Source organism: Carcharodon carcharias, chromosome 8 (assembly GCF_017639515.1).
Source record: "Carcharodon carcharias isolate sCarCar2 chromosome 8, sCarCar2.pri, whole genome shotgun sequence".
NCBI lineage: Eukaryota > Metazoa > Chordata > Chondrichthyes > Lamniformes > Lamnidae > Carcharodon > Carcharodon carcharias.
In genome coordinates, this window is record NC_054474.1 from 161,638,888 (window position 1) to 161,663,730 (window position 24,843).

Below are 24,843 nucleotides of genomic sequence, written 5' to 3' on the forward strand. Positions count from 1 at the left end.
GTTTATGGGTGAGAGCGTAAATGGTCCCATGTGATTTCATTATATTTGGAGTCAGATAGACTGCAAGCTTGAAATTATCAGAAGAAGCTAGGTGTAGAAATGTACTTGAAATGCTAATGAGCAAACATGGATACTGTCTTAGCATGTAATATGTGAAGGGAATTTGCATTTTTAGATAAGTGAAGGGATTGTTTGGATTTCAAAGGGATATTATTATGTTTACAACTAGCCAGATGAGCAAGGCATTTTTCCCCCCCCAAAAGGTTACTGACAATATTGGCAACATTAAAGTTTTATATTAGGGGAAAGGTACAGTTCCAAAAACATATGGAACAATGGAATTTACATATTAAAGAGAGAGAAACATATTTAAATGAGAATGAAAGGCTATGTGGTGGGGCCCATGTAAGATCGAATAGGAGTGTAAGAAACAGCCTTGAAGAAGCCTCCAGCCATTTGTGTACAAGTCTGTTGTGTCCAGTAACTAAAGTTGGAGGAAGCCATTTGGAATTCCACTGTCAAGTCGGTACTTTGTTAACTAGCTGGATTTTAAAATCCAAAATCTATTTTGGACTGTTGCCTTAAAAGGTGGGGGGTGGGGGCGGGGGGGATGTAACTGGGAGTCAGGTTAGTTAGGAATTTTAGGAGTCATTGTAATATTAAGTAATTGTAGTCTTATGTATGTGCTTGAAATATTTTTATATTGTTAATAAGTATTTTAATTAAATTTAATTTTAAAAATCTCTCTTCTGATTTCAGTGCATGCGTCTCAAATACAAATTGCAAAACCGTTGTGATAGTGTGGCCAAGTATCCCTTGTGGATTTGATCTGCCTGGCATATACCTGCACATCATAACAAAGATAATATTAATGTCCCGCCTGAAGCAAGTGTCGGCCTGGAATTTTATTCCATTCAAGTATGAAAATTGCCACAATGATCTGAATACTCAATGGAACAGCCGGCTTTTCAATGGCAGTGGGAATGGAGGCAGAAAGATGCATTAAAAAAGTGTCTTCTTCCTGACTGCATGCCTGACCAGCTGTTTAATAACACAGAATAGGCTGGAGAAACTGCAGAGTAACCTTCCTGCATAACATTTGATGTTCACCTAATTTATTTTTCTTTCAGGGGAAACGGGCATCGCTAGCAGGGCCAGCATTTGTTTCCCATCCCTGATTGCCCTTTGAGGGCAGTTAAGAGTCAAACACATTACTGTGGGTCTGGAGTCACATGCAGGCCAGAGCAGGTTAAGGACAGCAGATTTCCTTCCCCAAAGGACATGAATGAAACAGATGGGTTTTTATGACAATCACATGGTCACTATTTCTTTCATTCCAGACTTTGATTAATTATTTAATTGAATTTAAATTCCACCAGCTGCAATGGAAGGGCCTGAAATCATGTCCCCAGAGCATTAGCCTGGGCCTCTGGATGACTAGCCCAGTGACAGTACCACTACACCACCTTATCTCCCTAGAAAATACCACATAATTCCTTTTAAGTTGACATTTGTTAAACATCACAACACAAACGGTTGGTGTTCACATTCTAGTTGCAGATTACTTAGTGATTTGTAACCATCATGCCACCTTATTAACAACAAAATATGCAATGTCTGGCTTGGTAACAAACCTACATTGGTGACTTAAAGCGAAGCCTTTTAAATGGTTTAGGACTCACATTCCCCAGGTCAACGATGAAACAGTCCCCTGTGTTGAAACTATCCCAAGACAAGGGGACTTCCAATGCCCGCACCACTCTGCGGCCCTTCAGATGGAGCAACCGTTGCACAGTTACCTCATTGGGCACCACATGGGAGAAACCTGATGCCACCCCTCCAGCCTGCAGTGAAACATTAAAAAAAAATGTGCAAAAACATTCAAGCAAGCCATCAGACTGTATAATTAAATGACTAAAGCATTTGAAATCATTCCTTTTAACACTTGTGAACCCATTGTCCTCAACAGTTTCAAATTTCACCATATGGTTGACTTGGGTCTCCAATCTAAAGGATTCCAGTTGGTGGGTAGCAAAACTTCTGAAATGAATGTTCATTGGGCAACTTCCTGCCAGTTTTGTGTGTCAAAGTAGTCCTTTGTTTCAGTGACAGGGATAAACTAACGAGACCAATGCTACTCCTAATGGCCACTGGTAGCAGATGTTTACAAAGAACACCATTTCTTAACACAACGGCTATCTTCGTAGAGTTTAGGGGGCTTGCCCCCAGCTGATGACTGCAGCCACAATTTATTTTGACCAGAAAGCTTTAGAGAATTTGCAGTCCAATCTGAAAAATATTTACTGACCCCCCTCTCACACTTGTAAACAATTGACCAAAGAGTGGCAAAGGTGTGGACACACTCACCCACCATTCCTTCAATCCAGAAAGACCTACTCTTCACAATAACTTTTACTCACTCATTCTCCTTTGGGTAAAGGTAAAATTTCTTAGTTTTACAAAAAAGATTAAGTTTTTTTTCTTCACTCAAGTTGCATCTCCTTGTGCTGTGAGACCAAATTTGAAAGTGCTCTGAGGCGTCCAGCCACATCTCCCTGAAGGCATTTGAGTTTCTCACCACAAAGTGAGGGGTGGGGGAATTCCTGAAGCATTTTTGATGCTGTTCAGCCTCTCCATCCCCACCTTCCGAGGGAAGTGGGCTGTGCCAATGTGGAGCAAGGCCATAAGTTGCTTCTTGGCTCTCTGGCACAATTAATTCCCTTTCCTTTGTTTCACAATATTCCAGTTAGCAAAGAAGAAATGTCATGTTTATGAAAGGAACATGAACAGAGTGCCTCGTATCATGCACATTCCCCAGTCACCTTCCCAGTCAACCCCTCTTTAACATGGGGGTTAAGTCATCATTTTGGTAGCTGGCCCACAACAGCAGAGGATTTACCCATCATCGGTTCTCGACCGTATTAGACTGATCCCTCTGGTGTGGGACAAACACTGCCCTATCCAGAACTTTATTATCTGTGGCCAGCCTTCAGCTTCAACAGCTCCAGATGGGAAATCTCACCCTACACTGCTAATGTACTTAAAATACACTTGGCTCCGACCAGTTGTGCTGAATTGTTTGGGTATTTATATTGATTTAGCTAGTGCTCCCCTGGCTTGTTGCTTCTTACGTTATAAACTTTTTGTTTTGAAATCCTCAAACGCTTCTATAAACTGTTAAGGACGAGTAACAAAAGCGGTCAACAATTTCAGAGATTTGTCAAGGCTGCACTTGAAGCGGTGTGTTGATTTAAGGAACTATGCTCCCAAAGCCAAAAGGCAGAACACGGAACTCATTCACTGGCAAGCGTAGAATCAAGTTACTGTCTCTTAAATTACTGACAATTTTTTACCTTGTATTTGATGCCAGACTTGAAGTTGCCCAGAAAGATATTGGACTCATGGCCCTGCACCTCTCTGTACTGGACAGGCTTTCCATCAAGATAATCATCCAACTGCACAGTGAATATGGCTGCAGCTCCCTTCTCATCCTGCGAACACGAATCACCTGCACATCAAAAAGAGAAGCAAAATTATTAGGACAGAAAATGCACCACACACCAGCCAGAATGTTCCCACTAGCAACAGCAATAAACAGATGCCCCAGTTTTTCCTGTTCATAATTTATGCAAAATGGCTATTGGTGTGAAAACAATGAACAAGTTTGCAGGACTCACTTTGTTCAAATATTACCGAGATTGCAACTTGGTGAACAAGAATGAAGAATAGTTAATCATAAGAACAATGATATTTTCGAGCTCGTCAAAGAGACATTTAAACACTGCACTTTTCAAAGTGACAAGTCACTATAAGTGAGTTGTGATACGGGACGTGCTCCTGTGGAGTCAGATTCTATTGCAGCTTTCAAAAGGGAACTGGATACATTCCCGAAAAGAAAACATTTGCAGGGCCGGGCAGAAAAGGGCAGGGAAGTGGGACGAATGGGATTGTACTTGTTAACTAGATTGTACTTTCAAACCTCCGGCACAGGCACAATGGACAAATGTCCTCTTTTGGTGCCATATGACCTATTATTCTAAGTCCTGGGGCTTTGTGAAATGCTTTCGCTAGAGCTGGATGGTTCCAAAAATGCAATTGAGACAGGTAAACATTGGAGTACATTACAAAAGTAGTGACCACCATCAACAGACCAGTAACTAAGAGAAACTGAATACAGGTAAGAAAACTACAGCACATAGAAGCAACATACATAATCAAATAGCAGTTGTCAAAAAAAAAACCTGCTTCAAGAGAGGAATGTTAAAAATGTAGTAAAGATATTAGGAATGAAAATAGTATGATTAAGGAAATTAACATAAACATTCTATATTTGAAGAGGTGGAGATGGAATGTATTGCTGGAAGCAACTTCTATTGGTCTAACCACCAGGTTTTTAAACCGCATAACTGGGACATAGTTGCAACAGCAGTGGATCCCAGATTACAAAATAAAAGCAAGTTACCGCGGAGCTGTCTGGATGGGAGAGGTCAGAAGGCATGTCGTATGAAAAGGTTGATATGTGGCAGAGGCACACCCATGTATAAAGTGCAGGAGGAATATCAGGAATAATTCTAGGATTAAATGTTTTTGGGGGGGTGGGGGGAAAAAGAAGATACTACATGCTTCAAGAGAGGATGGGAGCAACACACCACTTCATTTAGTGCACCAAGTACATCTGGAGTATTCATTTATTCTACACTTGGTACAACATCGTTAGACCAATGGGTCCACTTGCAATAGTTACATCCACAAGCATAACAGCATGTAATGACATGAAATCCCCACAAGGGCACTTAGTCACAAACTACTACTTGCTCTCTTAACAGAGCAGGAAACAATCACACACACACACGCTAGAAGAGCATCGCTGTCCCCACTTGAAGTGCTTGCAATTCCCAGCACAGGTATACACGTTGTAGGGAGGATGAGAAATAACGACTGATATTAAGAATCACCAAGGTGAGGAATGTGCAAGCAGTGATGGATGAAGCCCGATGTAGGTTGGAGGTCCATCACTTGGAGCACTCCACTTAGTGTGAGGTTGTTAATCTTAGCAAGTCTGCTTCGAAATGGCGGCCAGTATGAAAATAGGTCACACCACTCAAGTCCTTGTACAGGGCAATGGAAGGTGTCCATAAACCTGGCCCTCGGGAGTTATGAAAGCTAAAGGCACTGAACGCTCCCAATAATTTAACAGAACCTTTGGATATCAAATCCAAGATACAGCTGCAGTCAGCCTCAACCTACTTGAAGAATAACAATGGAGAAAGATTTAAAGCTTCATAAATGCCCATGGTTCTATGCTGAGACAGTCAGAGGACACAGTGAGAAGATGTTTTTAAGCAATGAAGTATTTGTCAGCTTACACAGGGACAGTTGGTTTGACATTCATGTCAGTGGCTTTTATTGATCACTTTAGGGGAGAGTAATCATACTTGAAAGCATTAAAACCACACCAGCCTCAGACAGAAAATCCCCTAATACTAATCCCCTAAACACATCAAGATTAGTCGAATATACATCTGGAAGGCATTCTGGGTCCCCTTGCCTATTGATCAATTCACCAATGAGGCCGATTCTACAGCACATGTACAACCAGCACAATCTCTCATAACAAAAGACAAAAACATGAGCAAAACTATCACATGCACATCACTGCACTAGTGAAAAAAGAAGTAATTCCCTTCTATTGTTTTCTCCAGTCTGTGATTCATCCATTGTGCAGAAATAAACACATCAATTGTTCAAAAAACGACCAGCCAAAAAAGTGTCTGACTCGCGAGATGTCCCACACTGATGCTGTAAGGCCTTTGTGATGTTCAAGGTCAGGGCAGTGGTGGCCTTCATTACCACAAGTAGTGCACCGCATCTGGCCAACTGCTCCTGCATGCACTTAATCATCAGGTCTGGAGGAAAATGCAAATGCTGGAAATAGACAACAGTCAGCATCCAAAAAAGGAAATCTTTCGTCAAGATATTTATTCCCAGCCTATCTCCCTTCTTCAAATGTTGATCTATCTTTCACTCATTTCCAGATTGCTGTTTTTAGTACAATAGCTGGTGGTCTTTGAGGGCAGGAGTATGTAGAATAAGCTGTGCTCTGGAACACAGAAGAGTTAGTCATTCAGCCCCTTAGGTCTGCTCCTCTGGTCTCCAAGGATTCTGTTGCTGTTTAGAGATTTCTGTATGTTAAGCGTCAGAAATGTTTTCACACAAGAAATGATTAACATGTTAAAATTTCTGTGTCTTGTATTTAATGTGCTGATTAATACATTTGCTTCAAATGCCTGTGCAAGGTATTTTAACAAAGTTGCATTTAAAATGTTGACTTTAGAATCAATTTTGATGCAATACATTAGCCAGTGCACTAAAAATAGCACTAAAAACAGTTGTGATTTTGCCCATGAATTACCAGTAACTCTCAGAGCAAAGTCAACGAATTTATTTATAGTTAAATTCAGATTTTGGAGTTACAAAATCCTGCAACTGGTTTACTTTCTTGACTAGTCTTGACTGGAACTCCTGCAGCTGTGTTATCCAAGATAACAAATCTTACACAGCAGGCTTTCAAATCAGTTGCATTTGGCAACTTCACTGACTGACATTTCTAAAGAGTGAAGCGTTGACTTTAATATAAATATAGCAACAGAACGTGAACAGTAAAAGCTTCAAAAGTAAGCACTCACCCAGCCAGAAATGCAGATCATACTGCAAGTTTCCAGACCGCTGTTTAATGGTGCGCATTACAAGATAGGCATCTCCGGTGAAGAAGTCTCCATAAAGGTTTTTGGGCACAGCAACGAGATCCAACTTTTCCACCCTCCAGATCTGTAGACCAGGCTCCTTTCCGGCATTTTCAAACTCAGGATGGTAAACCATTGTGGGAGCCTGAAAAAGAATCAGTCAGCAGTGTAAAAACAGAGACCTTTCCTTCTTTAAAAGCTGAAGAGCTAAAGGTAAAAACGAAATCAAAATCCAGGCCAAATTCCAGTCTCTGTCGCACAATTACAGTAGACCCTGTAGGCAACGAAAGGGATCATTCTCAATAGTAAGCTTTTAAAGAATAATTTTCAATGTAGGCATTACTGGCCAGGTCTTATATACTGCCTAATCCTCATTCCTTATAAGACAGTAATGAGCCTTCATCTTGCAGTCTGTTCGCTGATGAATGATAGGTAGAGAATCATAGGATTTTCACTCTACAAACACCAAAGGAACATCATATACCCATAAAGTAGTCTCATTCACCAAAGCTGAGTTTTGTACTGATGATGATTTTTAATATCACACAAAACACATGGATGAGGCATTTTAATCAAGGTTTTTTTTTTTACACAGTTACTTACACATTAGCAAATTTATGGACTCCACACTTGCAGAAAATTGTCATGTGAATATAGGTTCCAATAACCCCACCATGCTGAAATTGAATACAGAACTAGAAATTTGTTTTTTATTTCATTCCCAGATTACTGCAAATATGGGTTTCTCATTTTATTAAATCCCCCTTCCCCCATTGTTCTCTATGTAGTAGAATTATTTTTGTACTTAAAATTTTGTCCAGACCATATTTACAGTCACAACGTCACAAATGCTTAGCATTGTAGGTTGCGAATAAAGATTATTCTTACAGAAATTTTTTTCAAAAATGCAGACAGAAAACAACGTTGTAATTTGGTTCTTTAGATCAGAACACACAAAAGATCTTAGCTTCTGTTGTTGGTAACATTTGTAGGAGCGTTGCAGCTTTTCACACAAACAAGACAAAGATTTGCACGTAAAAGATCCTTTGTTCTTGACAGAAAAATCATGTTTAAAAAGTGTACTGCCTTCAAGCATTCGTTACCTTGTCAATGTTCAAGGAACGAGCCTGCCCTGCCGTACAGAGATTCAAACCACCGCACCAGAGTCAGAGACAATGGGGCCAAACCCCATTAAAACATTCCAGGCATCCTGGAAAATTCCAAATCTCTGGCTCAAGCAAAGCCTTTTCCACTTCAGCCAACAATAAACTGCAAGGGTTGAAGGGTGAAGCATTGGCTTAGTGGAAAACACTCATGAACAGAGATAAGTCAACCTTCCTAGATATGCACCCTTTGCGTACATTCACCAACCAGCGTAAAAGGCAGACTTGAGGAATAGGATGAAAATGTAGGCCAAACACAAACAGATGCCTTTGGTTCGGCCTACCAGCCCTTCTGTTCCCAAATACTTGTGCGATATGATAAATTTGCAATAATTGGTAATTTTGGTTACATTTGGTGGGAGACTCCTCATTATTCTAATACGTCCAAGCTGACTTCATTGTTCTCTGTGGGTCAAACATGTAAACATGCCTCGGCATCACCTATGAAATGATTAAGAAAGAAGCACGCACAATTCCGTTTTAGTGGTTTTACATCAACTTTTAGTACAAAATAATCAATACGTGCATCAATAAAAGGAATAACTTGTATTTATACAGCATCTTGCACAACCACAGGATGCCTCAAAGTGCTTTACAGCCAATGGAGTACTTTAAGTGTGGTTCTTGCCATAATGCAGGAAACATAGCAGCCAATTTGCACACTGCAAGCTCCCACGAACAACAATATGATAGTCAGATAACAGGATTTTGAGATGTTGATTGAGGGATAAATATTGACCAGAACGAAAGAGCAAAAACAGGGTTAAAAAAGTGGGAAATGAGAGTCTGCCCCGGGCAGTGATAATTCCTCTGCTCTTCTTCAAAATAGCACCATGGGATCTTTTACATCTAAGACAGGGTCTTGATTTAACACTTAATCTGAAAGACAGCATCTCTGACAGCGCAGTACTCCACTGCAGGGTTAGCCCCGATTTAGTGTGCTCGAGACCTCGGAATGAGACTTGAACCCACAGCCTTCTGTCTCAGAGCCAAGAGCTCAACTCCTGTCACATACTTATCAGCACAAGAGGTTTTCACCCTCTTAGTGCCAGCAATAAATCTAACAAGTAATTAAGGTATTTAACCAGGAGGAAATTTAATATATTTTTTTTTAAAAAATGGGCTCTTTGGTATATTAGAGAAGGCACAACTAAGACTCTGTTCAAATACAAGGTGAAAGACTACAGGCAAGGTCATGCAATGGACAAAGAGTCCAATTCTCCATCACTGAGCATTATGCATGTGCATTTTTGGGGGTGGGGGTGCTGGGGGAAAGGGGATTGTTTAATTTGCATGCATCTGGGTGAGGAATGTTAAGTGAAAGAGAAAATAAAACACTCTCCACTCTGTTTTTGCTGTCTGCATACATCCCAAGGTTTACACAAAGTAATCTCTACAACATCCATATCAGAAAACCAGAGTGCTAAATGTCACTTTCCCATTTCCATATCAAGCTATGACCTATTTAGACAAAACCAGGGATGCCAACCCTCCAGGATTGGCCTGGAGTCTCAGGGACTGAAGATCAATCTCCAGGACATGGCTGTGCGCAACCAGAGAGAAAAATCACCAGGACGTGACAAAAAAAAGATTTTTGTCCTTTTCTTCAAACATTTCTCTTTGCCAGATATAAAAATTGATAGTGGAAAATAAAGCCCATTTGGCTGACAGTCAAGCATCATGCAATTGGGTAATGAGTCCTTTTGCTTTCCAACTGGCGTAGGAAGGCAGTGCATTGCAAGTTGGTCAACTAATGGCTGGGGCATGGGGGCAAGTCATGTGATGGAACTTCCAGGAATACAAAAGGTGTACAAGATCATGAGGGGCATGGGCAGGGTGGATGGGGAGCAGCTGTTCCCCTTAGTTGAAGGGTCAGTCACAAGGACATAAGTTCAAGGAGAGGGACAAGAGGTTTAGGGGGGGGGATGTGAGAAAAAACTTTTTTTTTTACCCAGAGGGTGGTGACGGTCTGGAATGTGGTGCCTGGAAAGGTGGTGGAGGCGGGTTGCCTCACATCCTTTAAAAAGTACCTGGATGAGCACTTGGCACGTCATAACATTCAAGGCTATGGGCCAAGTGCTGGTAAATGGGATTAGGTAGGTAGGTAGGTCAGGTGTTTCTCACGTGTTGGTGCAGACTCGATGGGCCGAAGGGCCTCTTCTGCACTGTGAGATTCTGTGAATACATTTAATCACAGTTTGCAACCCTAACCCTAATTTAGTACCAAATTTGATCACTTTTACATTGTGGATTAACAGCTGCATTCAGGCAACATAAGAATGAAGGGGGGTCCAATGGGCAAGGTATATATAGCATCCCTGGGGTATTCCATTAAGGAGTCAAAGTAACAAATACTACCCAAATTTCTTAACACAGTCATTGGGTAGCACTTTCATAATTGGCAAACAAGGACAAGCTATTTTAAAAGTTCAAACACATGAATGTGTTGCTTAAATACTTAAAATAAAAATTAGTCATTTCTGCCCACAGCATTAATTATATCCTTCCGCTCATACTGGGAGGTGTCGATAAAGATTTGGATTTCAAAAAGTTACACAAACGTCATGACAAGTTTCAGCTTGGCACATTCCTTTGAGCAGGAGACAGGCCGCCTCCAGCCTGGATTCCAGTCTGTTAACAGTGCAGGCGGCACATATGGGCGTGTCCTATATTTTAAAGCAGGTGTCTAATCTCGCTCATTCTCTGGTCTTCCCACACCTTTTATGACCCTGGAGCAGACATTGAAAATCTATGGGAGTTAGGCACCAGTGAGCTGTCCCTGGAGACCAGCTGGTTTCTGCTTCCAAAGGGCAGGGCTTGATTGTCGAATAATATTTCCCAAGGTGTAGCTTAACATTTACACCATATATGCAGATAGAAGAGGGGGGAAAGAAAGTTTAAAAAATAGAACTAATATTATTTGCTACAATATTGGATTGCCCCAATTAAGAGGATTCCTTCTCAAGTGGAGTCTCAGGTGTGTGTGGTAGCTACTAAGTAGAACTGCAATGTAATTCTCAGTTCTCAGGACTAAACTTATACCTGCTCAGTCACAGCTGAATGCAGAGTGGCAGAGAAAGCTGTCAACCACCGACATCTGCTCCTTTTACTGGAAAGTGGTTACAGAGGAGAGAGGCTTCACTGTACTCTCTCATTGTTTGGCTGTGAACTCAAAACCCATGGCGGACAATCAGAGTGACTGGTGTCCAGGTGGCAACTACAGATTTGATTGCCTTCCCAATCTTCTTCATCCTGAAGATATTTTGGCCTCAGCATAACCAATGATCCCTGATTTATAATTCAATTCTGGCTCAATAGACAAGGTGCAAGGAAAAGGCAAGATCATTTGTTAACTTGCATGCTGAAGGCTACTTATTGTAGCCAAGAGTGGCTGGAAGAATTGAGGGAAGACTTCTCCAAGTATGCCACAGTGCCATTCTCTGACTGAAGTATCATTGCCATTCAATGGGTACCATGGCTAAAGGGGAAGAGTGGCTTTCATTCCACACTAAGAAATATTACATTGCAGAGTCTCCGGGTTGTTATTTTATCAGGAATGTTTCCTGTCCATCCCAAATGATAATTAGTGGAGTGCAAATATTGCCATGTTCAGGTTAAGAGAAAACCATCCCAAGATGAAACTAAATTAGTTTATTAGCTACATAAGCTGAAGCTAATTATTGTACAAGGCTGGAAAGTTGTACCTGTTAATCTCCAGATCTTTAGCACATTTGAAAATACAGACTGCACAGCAGTGCACTAACACTACAGTGTTGCAATCATTTATTTTATTCTTTTATGGGATGTGGGCGTCACTGGCTGGGCCAGCATTTATTGCCCATCTCTAACTGCCTTTGTTCAGAGGGTATTGAAGAGTCAACATTCACTGAATCACAGTGTAGAAGAGGCCCTTCGGCCCATCGCGTCTGCACCGACACATGAGAAACACCTGACCTACCTACCTAATCCCATTTACCAGCACTTGGCCAATAGCCTTGAATGTTATGACATGCCAAGTGCTCATCCAGGTACTTTTTAAAGGATGTGAGGCAACACACCTCCACCACCCTCCCAGGCAACTGTCACCACCCTCTGGGTAAAAATGTTTTCCCTCACATCCCCCCTAAACCTCCTGCCCCTCACCTTGAACTTGTGTCCCCTCGTGATTGACCCTTCAACTAAGGGGAACAGCTGCTCCCTATCCACCCTGTCCATGCCCCCTCATAATCTTGTACACCTCAATAGGGTCGCCCCTCAAACTTCTCTGCTCCAATGAAACCAACCCAAATCTATGTAACCTCTCTTCATAACTTAAATGTTTCATCCCAGGCAACATCCTGGTGAATCTCCTATGCACCCCCTCCAGTGCAATCATTTCCTTCCTATAATGTGGCTACCAGAACTGCACACAGTACTCCAGCTGTGGTCTCACCAAGGTTCTATACAACTCCAACATGACCTCCCTACTTTTGTAATCTATGCCTTGATTGATAAAGGCAAGTGTCCCATATGCCTTTTGCACCACCACACTAACATGCCCCTCCGCTTTCAGAGATCAATGGACACACACGCTAAGGTCCCTTTGTTCCTCAGAACATCCTAGTGTCATGCCGTTCACTGAATGCTTCCTTGTCAAATTACTCCTTTCAAAGTGTATCACCGCACACTTTTCAGGGTTAAATTCCATCTGCCACTTATCTGCCCATTTGACCATCCCGTCTATATCTTCCTGTAGCCCAAGTCACTCAACCTCACTGTTAACCACCCGGCCAATCTTTGTGTCATCCGCAAACTTACTAATCCTATCCCCCACAGTCATCTATGTCGTCTATATAAATGACGAATAATAGGGGACCCAGCACAGATCCGTGGTACACCACTGGACACTGGCTTCCAGTCACTAAAGCACCCTTCTGTCATCACCCTCTGCCTCCTACAACTAAGCCAATTTTGAATCCACCTTATCAATTTACCCTAAATCCAATGTGCATTTGCCTTCTTTATAAATCTCCCATGTGGGACTTTGTTAAAGGCTTTGCTGAAATCCATATAAACTATATCAACTACACTACCCTCATCTACACACCTGGTCACCTCCTCAAAAAATTCAATCAAATTTATTAGGCATGACTTCCCTCTGACAAAGCCATGCTGACTATCCTTGATCAAACCATGCCTCTCCAAGTGGAGATAGATATTCTCCTTCAGAACTTTCTTCAATAGTTTCCCTACCACAAACGTGAGACTTACTGGTCTGTAGTTCCCTAGCTTATCTCTACAACCCTTCTTAAATAGCGGAACCACATTAGCTGTTCTCCAGTTCTCTGGCACCTCCACCGTGGCCAGAGAGGACTTAAAAATTTGAGTCAGAGCCCCTGCGATCTCCTCCCTTGCCTCCCTCAGCAGTTTGGGTCATAAATCATCTGGACCTGGAGATTTGTCCACTTTTAAGCCTGCCAACACCTCCAATACCTTGTCACTCTCTATATCAATTCGCTCAAGAACCTTGCAGTCTCTCTCCCTGAGTTCCATACCTTCATCCTCATTCTCTTGGGTGAAGACGGATGTGAAGTATTCATTCAACACTCTACCGATGTCCTCTGGCTCCACCCATAGATTGCCCCCTTGGTCCCTAATGGGCCCTACTCGTTCCCTGGTTATCCTCTTCCCATTGATATACTTATAGAATATCTTGGGATTTTCCCTACTTTTACCAGTCAGAGCTTTCTCATATCCTCTCTTTGCTCTCCTAATTGCTTTAAGCTTCACCCTGCACTGTCTGTACTCCACCAATGCCTCTGCTGATTTGCTTCCCTTGTACCTGCTAAAAGCCTCTCTTTTCCTTATCATAACCTGAATATCTCTGGTCATCCATGGTTCTCTAGGCTTATTACTCCTTCCTCTCACCCTAGAGGGAATATGTTGAGCCTGTACCCTCCCCATTTCCTTTTTGAACACTCCCCACTGCTCCTCTGTAGATTTCCCCACAAATAGCTGTTCCCAGTCTACCTTGGCCAGATCCTGCCTCATTTTACTAAAATCCACTCTCCCCCAATCCAAAACATTTTTTTTTACAACTTGTCTATTTCTTGACCCTTAACAAGCTTAAATTGGACCATGTTGTGGTCGCTATCACTAAAATGCTCCCCCACCACCACCTCAGCCATCTGTCTGGCTTCATTCCCCAGAATTAGGTCCAGCACTGCGCCGTACCTTGTTGGACCCTCCACATAATGACCTAAAAAGTTCTCCTGTATACATTTCAAGAAATCCACTCCATCCCTTAACATTATGTCTATCCTAATTAATGCTGGGAAAGTTGAAATGTGCTGTGGATCTAGAGGCCAGGCCAGGCAAGGACAGCAGATTTCCTTCCCTAAGGATAGAATTCTCTTTATAAACCTCGCGACCCTGCTTTCCCCTTTAAGAGGCTCCTTAAAACCTGCCTCTGATCAAGCATTCGATCTGCTCGTGGCCTCAATTCCACTTTCCTGCCTGTCCCTCACTCCCTTGATGAAGGATCTATCTAACCCAGCCCCCAGTGCTCACTGGGGTAGAGAATTCCAAAGATTAATGGCCCTCAGAAAAAATTCTGCCTCATGTATCTTACATGGTAGACCTCTTATTCTCAAACTATGACCCTTGCTCTAGGTTCCCTCAAGAGGAGGGACCTCCTCTCAGCATCTACCCTGTCAAGCCACCTCAGAATCTTGAACATTCCAATAAGAGCACCTTTCATTCTTCTAAACTCCAAAGAATATAGGCCCAATCTTCCCTAAGAAAGCCTTTTCATTTGAGGAATTTACCCAGTGAACCTTCTCTGAACTGCCTCCAATGCAAGAAAGTGCCACCTTGAGACCAAAGATCACTGCTCAGCCTCACTAACAGTGGAGGCAAGACTTCCCAACTTTTATATTCCAATACAGCACCCCTTCCCCAACTAAAAATTAAGGAAAACATCCCATTTGCTTTCCTAATTACTTATGGTACCTGCATGCTAACCTTTGGCATTTCAGGTATGAGGACATCCGGATCCCTCTACACCACCATTCTAAAGCTCTGGGCATTTAAAGGACATTTTTGGGGGAAGGTGGTGGTGTAGTGATATTGTCACTGGGTTGGTAATCCAGGGACACAGGTTCAAATCCTGCCATGGCCAACAGTGGAATTTGAATTCAAAAATCTGAATTAAAGTCTAATGATGACCATAAAACCACCGTCAATTGTTGTTAAAAAAAAAACCCTATCTGGTTCACGAATGTCCTTCAGGGAAGGAAACCTGCCATCCTTACCTGGTCTGGCCTACATATGACTCCAGATCTGCAGTAATGTGGTTGACTCTTAATTGCCCTCTGAAATTGCATTGCAAGCCGCCACTCATTTGTACCAAACAAGTAAAGAGCCAATATAAAGGAATGAAACCTAACAGACTACCTGGCATCAACCTAGGCACCAGAAATTGCAAACCCAGCCGTGTTGACCCTGCAAAGTCCTCCTTACTAACGTCTGGGGGCTTGTGCCAAAACTGGGAGAGCTGTCTCATAGACTAGTCAAGCAACAGCCTGAGAGTCACACTCATGGAAGCAATCATTTACAGATCATGTCGCAGACACCACCATCAACATCCCTGGGTTTGTCCTATCCCACCGGCAGCATTGTCCCAGCAGAGGTAGCGGCACAGTGGTATACAGTCGGGAGGGGGTTGCTCTGGGAGTCAACAGCGACTCCGGACCCCATGAAGACTCATGGCATCAGGTCAAACGTGGGCAAGGAAATCTCCTGATTACCACATACCCGTGCCCACCACCACCCCCACCCCCCCACCACCACCACCACCCACCCACCCTCCCTCAGCTGATGAGTCAGTACTCCATGTTGAACACCACTTGGAGGAAGCACCGAGGGTGACAAGGGATGCAGAATGTGGGTGGGGGACTTCAACGTCCATCACCAAGAGTGGCTCGTAGCATCACCAGACTGAGCCTGAAAGGACATAGCTGCTAGACTGGGTCTCTGGCAGGTGGTGAGGGAACCAAGGGAAAAACATACTTGACCTCATCCTCTCCAACCTGTCTGCCACCGATACATCTGTCCATGACAGTATCGGTAGGAATGAGTGAGTCCTTGTGGAGACAAAGTCCCGTCTCCACATTGATTATGCCTTCCATTGTGTTGTGTGGCATCATCACTGTGCTAAACAGATCTAGCAACTCAAAACTGGGCATCCATGAGGCGCTGTGGGCCAACAGCAGCAGCATTGTACTCCAACACAATCTGTAACCTCATGGCCCGGCATATCTCCACTCTACCATTACCATCAAGCCAGCGGATCAACCTTGATTCAATGAAGAGTGCAGGAGGTCATGCCAGGAGCAGCACCAGGCATACCTAAAAATGAGATGTCAACCTGGTGAAGCTACAACACATGCTGTTTGGCATGCAAGTGGTCCTAAGCAGCAAGTGATAGACAAAACTAAGCGATCCCACAACCAACAGATCTAAGCTCTGCAGTCCTGCCACATCCAGACATGAATAGTGGAGGGCAATTAAGCAACTCACTGGAGGTAGTGGCTCCAAAAATATCCCCATCCTCAATGGAGGGGTCCAGCATGTTAGTGCAAAAGATAAGGCTGAAGCATTCTCAACAAACTTCAGCCAGAAATGCCGAGTGCCACTCCGGAGGTCCCCAGTATCACAGATGCCAGTCTTCAGTCAATTCTATTCACTCAATGTGATACTGAGAAATGGCTGAAGGCACTGGATGCTACAAAGGATATAGGCCCTGACAATATTCCGGCAATGGTATTTAAGACTGGTGCGCCTGAACTTGCAGTGCCCCTAGCCAAGCTGTTCCAATACAGCTACAACACTGGCAATTACCCGGCTATGGAAAATTGCCCAGGTATGTCCTGTACACAAAAAGCAGGACAAATCCAACCCAGCCAATTAATGCCCCATCAGTAAAGTAATGAAAGGGGTCATCAACAGAGCTATCAAGCAGCACATGCTTAGCAATAACCTATTCACTGGTGTCCAGTTTGGGCTCCGCCAGGCCCACTCAGCTTCTGACCTCATTACAGCTTTGGTTCAAACAGGGACAAAAGAGCTGAACTCCAGAAGTGAGGGGAGTGTGACTGCCCTTGACATCAAGGCAGCATTTGACCAAGTGTAGCATTAAGGAGCACTAGTAAAACTGGAGACAATGGAATCAGAGGGAAAACTCTCAGCTGGGTGAAGTCATACCCAGCACGAAGGGAGATGGCTGTGGTTATTGGAGGTCAGTCATCTCAGCTCCAGGACATTGCTGTAGGAGTTCCTCAGGGTAGTGTCCTCGGCCCAACCATCTTCAGATGCTTCATCAATGACCTTCCTTCCCTCATAAAGTCAGAAGTAGGGATGTTCGCTGATGATTGCACAATGTTCAGCACCATTCGCGACTCTCAGATACTGAAGCAGTCCATGTCCAAATGCAGCACGACCTGGACAATATCCAGGCTTGGGCTGATAAGTGGCAAGTAACATTTGCACCACAGAAGTGTCAGGCAATGACCATCTCCAACAAGAGAGAATCTAACCATCACCGCTTGACATTCAATGGCATTACCCATCACTGAATCCCCCACTATCAGCATCCTGAGGGTTACCATTGACCAGAAACTGAACCAGACTAGCCATATAAACACTGGGGCTACAACAGCAGGTCAGAGTCTAGGAACCCTGTGGTGAGTAACTCACTTCCTGACTCTCCAAAGCCTGTCCGCCAACTACAATGCACAAGTCAGGAGTATGACGGAATACTCTCCACTTGCCTAGATGAATGCAGCTCCCACAACACTCAAGCAGCTTGACACCACTCAGGACAAAGCAGCCCCTTTGATTGGCACATCCACAAACATTCACTCTGTCCACCACCGACACAGTAGCAGCAGTGTGTACCATCTACAAGTTGCACTGCAGAAACTCACCAAGGCTCCTTTGACAGCACTTCCCAAACCCACAACTACTACCATCTAGAAGGACAAGGGCAGCAGATAGATGGAAGCACCACCACCTGGAAGTTTCCCTCCAAGCCACACACCATCCTGGCCTGGAAATATATCACTGTTCCTTCACTGTCACTGGGTCAAAATCCTGGAACTCCCTCCCTAACAGCACTGTGCGTGTACCTGGGCAACGTGGACTGCAGCAGTTCAAGGCGGCAGCCCACCAACACCTTCTCAAGGGCAAATAGGGATGGGCAATAAGTGCTGGCTTAGTCAGCGATGCCCATATCCCGTGAATGAATAAAAAACTGTTTTTCTATCTGCCCCAATTTCTCCTTCTGTGGCTCATTGTCAAAAATAGTTTTATTCAAGCCACTCTTAACACACCTAGGGATGTTTCACTCTGGTAAATGCACAATATAAATACAAGTTGTTGTTTTTTAGATATTGGCCACTTGATTCTGTATCACCCATGGGTCTTTCAAATGTCCTACCTGTTTCATTCAATTGCCATTTACATCAAATTTATAAAAAGCTTTTCACAATGTGCTCAGGAATCTCACAAACAAACAATCTCATTTTCCATTTTGTACTTTTTCTAGTTTCTTAATTTCCTTATTGTGTCTCATGTTTTTTTTTACAAGTTCCTTTCGACTCAGAATTCAGCAACTGGGTCACCCTTTGAATTTAGTAGTTCTTTGAGAAAGAAATTCTGACCAGACAGCTGCATCAGGGTGAGACACACAAAAGAAACCCAAAGAATAAAGATTAAAAAGGAAAGCGCAGATTCTACACCACACAGGAAGAACAGCAGCAGCAGCCACAATATGCAAGAAACCAAAAAAAAACCTGATTAAATGAACCATAAGCAGGGTCACGCAATGGCTGTTAGCTATTAGCCAATCAATTGGTGTTCAGCTAACAGATCATGGGTTAATCATCTTTGTTTAGCTGCATTATTTCTTCTGATCTTTGTTTAGGAGGTATTTCTGTTGGTATAGTGATTACCCAATTTCCTAAAATAACAGTCATGAACTGGAAAGCAATTCATTTTATGTCCAAGTCTTGAGATAAAAGCACTTAATAAAAAAAAAGTTTCCTCACCCACAGATAGGAATGCAATCATGTAAATATTGTTAAGGGGATGAGATTAGCTGTGAAAACTACAAAAAGCAGCGACCCAGTCAGGATATTTCATGAACATTACTGTTGGATTTCACTTTGGCTACATTTTTAAAAAAATGTCAACATTTTCAAAGGAATACAAAGTTTGGTTTACAAACAGAAATGCTGTTTGTAACGTGGAACTGCCCCACCATCATAGCTGCTAACCTCAACATATGAGAGACTATTTGAGCCTCAAGGCATCTCTGGTGAGCCAGATGCAGTTAGTCCTTCCTCAGAAGTGGAATAAAAGAGTGACCCCTCCTCAAACACACTGTCATTACACCTGAATAAATTTCCAGTCAATCATCTCCAGGTAAAGCAGGTATTTTTAGAATTTCCATCCCTCAAACATACCCATGGCCATTCTCTTCCTTCCCATCAACTTCCCTTTTGAGAAAAATCTTCATCCTTCTGTCTCCATGAAGCCAGTCTTAAACTTACAGACTTAACTTTAAAAGCACAAGGCAGACAGCAGCCTCTGCTTATAAAGTCTGCAGACCTGTCAAAAGGCAAGGAGCTAACTTTGGAAGTGGATTAAGGGAAGGTTTATGCAGTATCCTGCCAGGCAATCTACCAAGTCAGCTGTTCAGTCACCTGGTGTACTGGGAGGAACAAAAAACTATTGCACATGTCCTCTTTGGCACAGGGAGTGGCCACATCCTAGTGGCATAGAAAGCATTGCATTGGCTACTCCTGAAATGACTCCCAAGTAAGAGATCTCTTTCTTTCTCAGTTTCCATAAGTGGTGGAGGTTTCAGGCTTTTGCAGGGAGTGCTTTGGGGGATTAATATTTTTGTTATTAAACTGTTGTCTCAGGGTAAATAAAGATGATTACAATTTCAACATCAGAGGCCACTTTAGGGAGACAGAGGTGTGCTACTGAATGTGATGCAATCTGAAACAGCAGTGAACAGTGAAGCCCTCTAATTAGATTCCTACAAAGGCCAAAGAAAATAAAGCAAAAAAAAAAAAAATCATATAAAAAGGGTTCAGGAAGCTGATGCATTAGGTTAATGTGTTAACTTTGTCAACAGACTCGATCTCTGATGTCCCTCCACAACAAACCAGTCTAAAAGTGGAGTTGCCCGAGATTATTTTTATATAAGGATTAAGATGCAACTTGAATTCATTAATTGCCAAAAGCCACTCAGGTTTATTAATGACATGCACGATGATTCAAACTTGATTAAAAATTGCAGATTCCTGCCCCTGTTCAGCAGAACAGGAAGTGCTGCTTAAAGTGCACATCCTTGCAAACCAGTGTTGTTAACTGTCTTCTTGTCAAAATAACATGTTCTGTGAAGGTGCTTCAATGTTAGCCTCGCTCTCAATGCAGGGCACAGTTTCACTGATGCCAATTGCTCAGTCTTTCCAATCCTTAGGCTGGGAACAAACACTTAAGAGCCTTACTCGTGAAATTGGTTGATAATACATTTTGCAGAGGTACAAACATGTCATGGTGGAGGTGGTCCAACCTACTTATTTCGTTAAAAATAGCACCAACCTGTGATTCCTCAACATATATTTCCCCTGTGGCTGTACTTCAATGCTTTGTGCTCTCAGAGACCCCCCTCCATGAATCTTTAGAAGGCTGCCTAGATATTCTACTAACCTGTGATCATGAGGCCATTAAAACAAAGCAAGTCCTCTGCAGGATCTAGATTGAATATGACACCACTTGAAACCGTACTTAACCCTCCACAAAAAAGGCAACAAGGACAGCCCATAAGAATGAACATTAAGAATACACAGGCCAGGCCATCAGCCTCTACTGGTCCATGTCAGCATTTACGTGCCACTTGGATTCTTCCACTCTCATAGGGAAACTCTTCTATTCCTTTCCCTGTCATGATCACCTCAACTATTTGATCTGGTTCCAAGTTCTACATTCTAACTACTCTTGAGTAATGGAATTTGGGAGAAATTCCTTCTTGGGTTTATTAGCTATTTCCAAAAATACTCATGACCTATAATTTGGAACCTCAAGTGGAAACACTTCTAGGTCGACCCTAAATGAACCCCAACATAATTTTGAAGACTTCTATGCCTTCACCCCTCAGCCTTCATGGGACAAGCTCTTCATGGATAATGAAAGAATAAAATTTGTCCCAAAGCGATGCATCTTAACCTCAAGAACCAACAGCAGTCACCCATTTTGTGACATGCTGTTTGTAAAGGGCGTTTTACTCATACACCACACTATTGATCCTGACCTCACGATGGGATTGGAGCTGCAACTGGTTACAGGGTGGAAAATAAAACAAGTGTTTGTATGAGTACAAACTCATACAAGTGACAAAACAAACAGCACCTGACAAAAAAAAGCCACTCGGATTGCTTTACTGCTGGGAAAACACCTGTGGCTACACAGTTAACTCATAACTTGGAAAATTGCCTGTTAGCATGACACCTTGACAGTGTACTACACCTGGCAGCTTCCATTAAGCTGTCTGCCACCAAGAACTCTCACCAAGGCCTGAAGCTGTCAGCTGACAGACAAAAGTCTCAAATAACACGTATGCATCACTCTGCACCAAGGGAACGTTTAAACTCTCGGGCAAAAGTACAATTGTGTAAAGCCACAGTCATTAAAAAGGATTAGAAGATTCATATTTTCCGTCTAGCAAGTGCTTCCCTTTAAGTTCCAATGACTGCAAGCTTAAGACCTGAAGTGTCACCCGTACAAAGCAAAAAACCCTTTGCTGCTGAAAAAGAGACTAATGCTTATTATCTAGGATTTCTATTTCCTCTCATATAATAAGCCAAAGGCAACTTAAAATTCTTAACAAGCAGAACGAGATAGAAAACTTGAAGCCAACCTTACACTTTCTGTTTTGGTCAAGAGATTCCACTTGGAGGCAAATTCTAACATGTAAAGTCCAGAAAGAGAGATTTTTTAAAAAATCTTTATTGTTGCTAGCCCAAGTATGCAAAAGGTTTAAAATACATTGTTACGAGCATGTGCTTTGTAAAAATAAAATTTCTAATTTTTCTTTTTCTGCTGGATTTTAAAACACTTGGACCTTTTCCAGACAATGGGAAAGCTGTCCAGACTGCTGTAATACACAGAATGTTGCATTCCACCAAGTGGGATGAAGACAGACACTTAACCCCCTGCAGAGCGTGAAAGACCCCATCAGCTGTTGACTCACACCACCCAGACTTTTCAAAATGTTTCTGAGATGGGACATCAAAATGCAATTTCCTGTTCTGAAACAATAACTGCAGACATGAATTAAACTTCTCTGGAATATAAAACCAACAAGGTACTTCAAGGGCCTTACCAAACAGGAGGAATGGGGGCAAAAAAATGCTCTACTGAACATAGGCCAGCCGAAGCGGTGTGCTCTCTCTCGAATGTACTGTACCCAGTTTGCAAAGTAACCATCCTAAGAGAAACCAACAGCAAACTGAGATTTTAAAAAAAGGATATCTGCTCCATACAACTACCGCCAGAAGGGCAGCTGACCAAAGCAGCATCAAGAGCAGCCAAAGAAGAGCTAACTGTATACTCTTTCGTTCCACCATGAACTGTTAAGACAAAATCCTATAAGCTTCTGACTCTGCCATCTGTACTGGTGTGTGTTGTGGGCCCAGACAAACGTAAGTGACCATATGAATGGTGGTGGCCTCTTCTCTGTAGCTGAGGGAATAGTTTCAATAATACATTCTTTGTTTAACCTAAGAAAACCCGTTTGAATTTTTTTTTTTAATTCGTTCATGGGGTGTGGGCATTGCTGTCTAGGCCAGCATTTATTGCCCATCCTTAATTGCATATAAGAGTCAACCACATTGCTGTGGGTCTGGAGTAACATGTAGGCCAGACCAGGCAAGGGTGGCAAATTCCCTTCTCTAAAGGGCATTAGTGAACCAGATGGTTTTTTTTTTACGACAATCGGCAATGGTTTCGTGTCATCATCAGACTTTTAATTCCAGATTTTTGTTGAATTCAAATTTTACCATCTGCCGTGGTGGGATTCGAACCCAGGTTCCCAGAGCATTACCCTGAGTCTCTAGAATACTAGTTCAATGCCACTATGTCACCGCCTCCCCTTTGTTCTTTACAACAAAGCACAAATAGTGGGATTCTTACAGAATTGGCAAAGCACATCCTCTTAATTCTCTAAAAAGACCTTGTTACAGTCAAACAAGGGGTGGGTGAATAGGGGAGCTATTGCACCCCTCCTTAACGTGGTCACAACAATATTAAGGGATCCAACTTTGAAATAATAAACATAAAGATGCAGCGAGTTAACCTTAATCAGCTAAAAACGGATTCTGGGTGCAAAAGCGATTAGTAACAACTGCAGGAATTAATGGAATCATCAGATTGTCTTTGCACAATTAACTGATTTCCCTAGTTTATCTGCTTCCTTTTCAGAATCTTGAAAACTTGCAAGTGTTCTGTCCTGACAGCTCTACTGAGCACTAGATGTCTCATCAGTCCAATTAATAGCCAGCTTGGTTTACTGGCTCCAATTACCCAGTTTGCAATTTTAAGCCAGCCATAACCAACCTGTAAGTTTCAGTCTGAATGTAGTTTCATTATTCTTAAAGGAATATGACCACACTGGTAAAGAGCATCAACATCAATCCACAGGAATAAGCATCTCACTGCCACTAAGTGCAAATAACATGCCAATAATTGTTACCATTATAGTCGTTTGGATTTTGAAGAAGAAAATGATGGTGAGGATATCAGGGTTTATTATTTTAAAAGAATAAATCAGACAGCAATATTCAGTGACTGCACATGCTCAGTTAAATAGGGAATGCATGATATGCTTGGAGTTACCCTGTTCCTCCAAAAGCTTAGCATTATCGGTAATTTGCCAAGAGACTAAGCATTGAAACACATGAAGGGGAGTGAGTTGCGATACTTGCACTATAGATAACTGCACTGACGAGGGCAGAAAGAGTTAGGGCTTGTCCTTTGAATCTGCTTGACCTGTTCACACAGGTCCCAGGTCCCTTATAGAGGATGCCGTGCTGTTTGGCCTTCTGAACAGTCACAAGAGCTAATTCAGAAGCCAATGAAAGCCTGTGGGGAAAGTTTAAAAAGAGTAACCGGGACAAAACAGCAACCAGGACAATATCAAAAACAATTGCGTATATAAGTTTTTAATGTTGAAGTTTGTTGCTGTTATATTTGGAGGATATTAAGTGTAGAGTGATCTTTTCTAGTTTTATCTTAACGCAATGAAAAAAATCAGTTTCAATCTGCTAAAACATGTCGTAAAACAGAGCTTTGCTGATGTACATGAGCTGGTTATGAAGATGTCTTGTGCCATCCATTAAAAAGTAGAAATTCTTCAAAGTATGCCAGTTTCATTAATCATAAAGTGCTCACCCATTGCCTTGAGAGAAGACAAAAGGAAAATGACTAAAATAGTACCAAGGTGAGGGACTGAGGGACTTCTGTTATGTGGAGAGACTGGACAAGTTGGGACTATTCGGTTTAGAACAGATAAGGTAAAAAGACTCGCATTTATATAGCACCATTCAGGACAACCGGATGTCTCGAAGCACTTTACAGCCAATTAAGTGCTTATGAAGTGTAGTCACTGTTGTAAAGTAGGAAATGCTGTTATCATCGTTATGGGTCTACCCATGGTCGGCATTTACAGATGCTGGTGGAAGCAAGGCTGTTGGTAAACTTAATGTTTTATTGAACATATCAATCATGTACAGTACACACTTAGCACCAGGCTCTACATAGAGCTCGCTCAGCATGCTGTTTGATCTTACATCACTGATGATCTAGACTATTTACATATTTAACAGTAA

At 42.4% G+C, this 24,843-nt stretch overlaps 1 protein-coding gene across 3 annotated transcripts in view; it reads right to left on the bottom strand.

Moving 5' to 3' along the window:
• LOC121281015 (gelsolin-like) overlaps nt 1–24,843 on the bottom strand; it is an 82,412-nt gene that overhangs the window by 45,392 nt on the left and 12,177 nt on the right. For all 3 annotated transcript variants that reach the window (XM_041193571.1, XM_041193569.1, XM_041193570.1), the window contains exons 2-4: nt 6,687–6,888; nt 3,354–3,508; nt 1,683–1,844 (exon numbers count right to left, since the gene is read on the bottom strand). In XM_041193571.1, coding sequence (XP_041049505.1) covers nt 1,683–1,844; nt 3,354–3,508; nt 6,687–6,879 — 510 coding nt within the window. In that variant the 5' untranslated portion in view covers nt 6,880–6,888. The remainder of the gene's footprint in view (nt 1–1,682; nt 1,845–3,353; nt 3,509–6,686; nt 6,889–24,843) is intronic.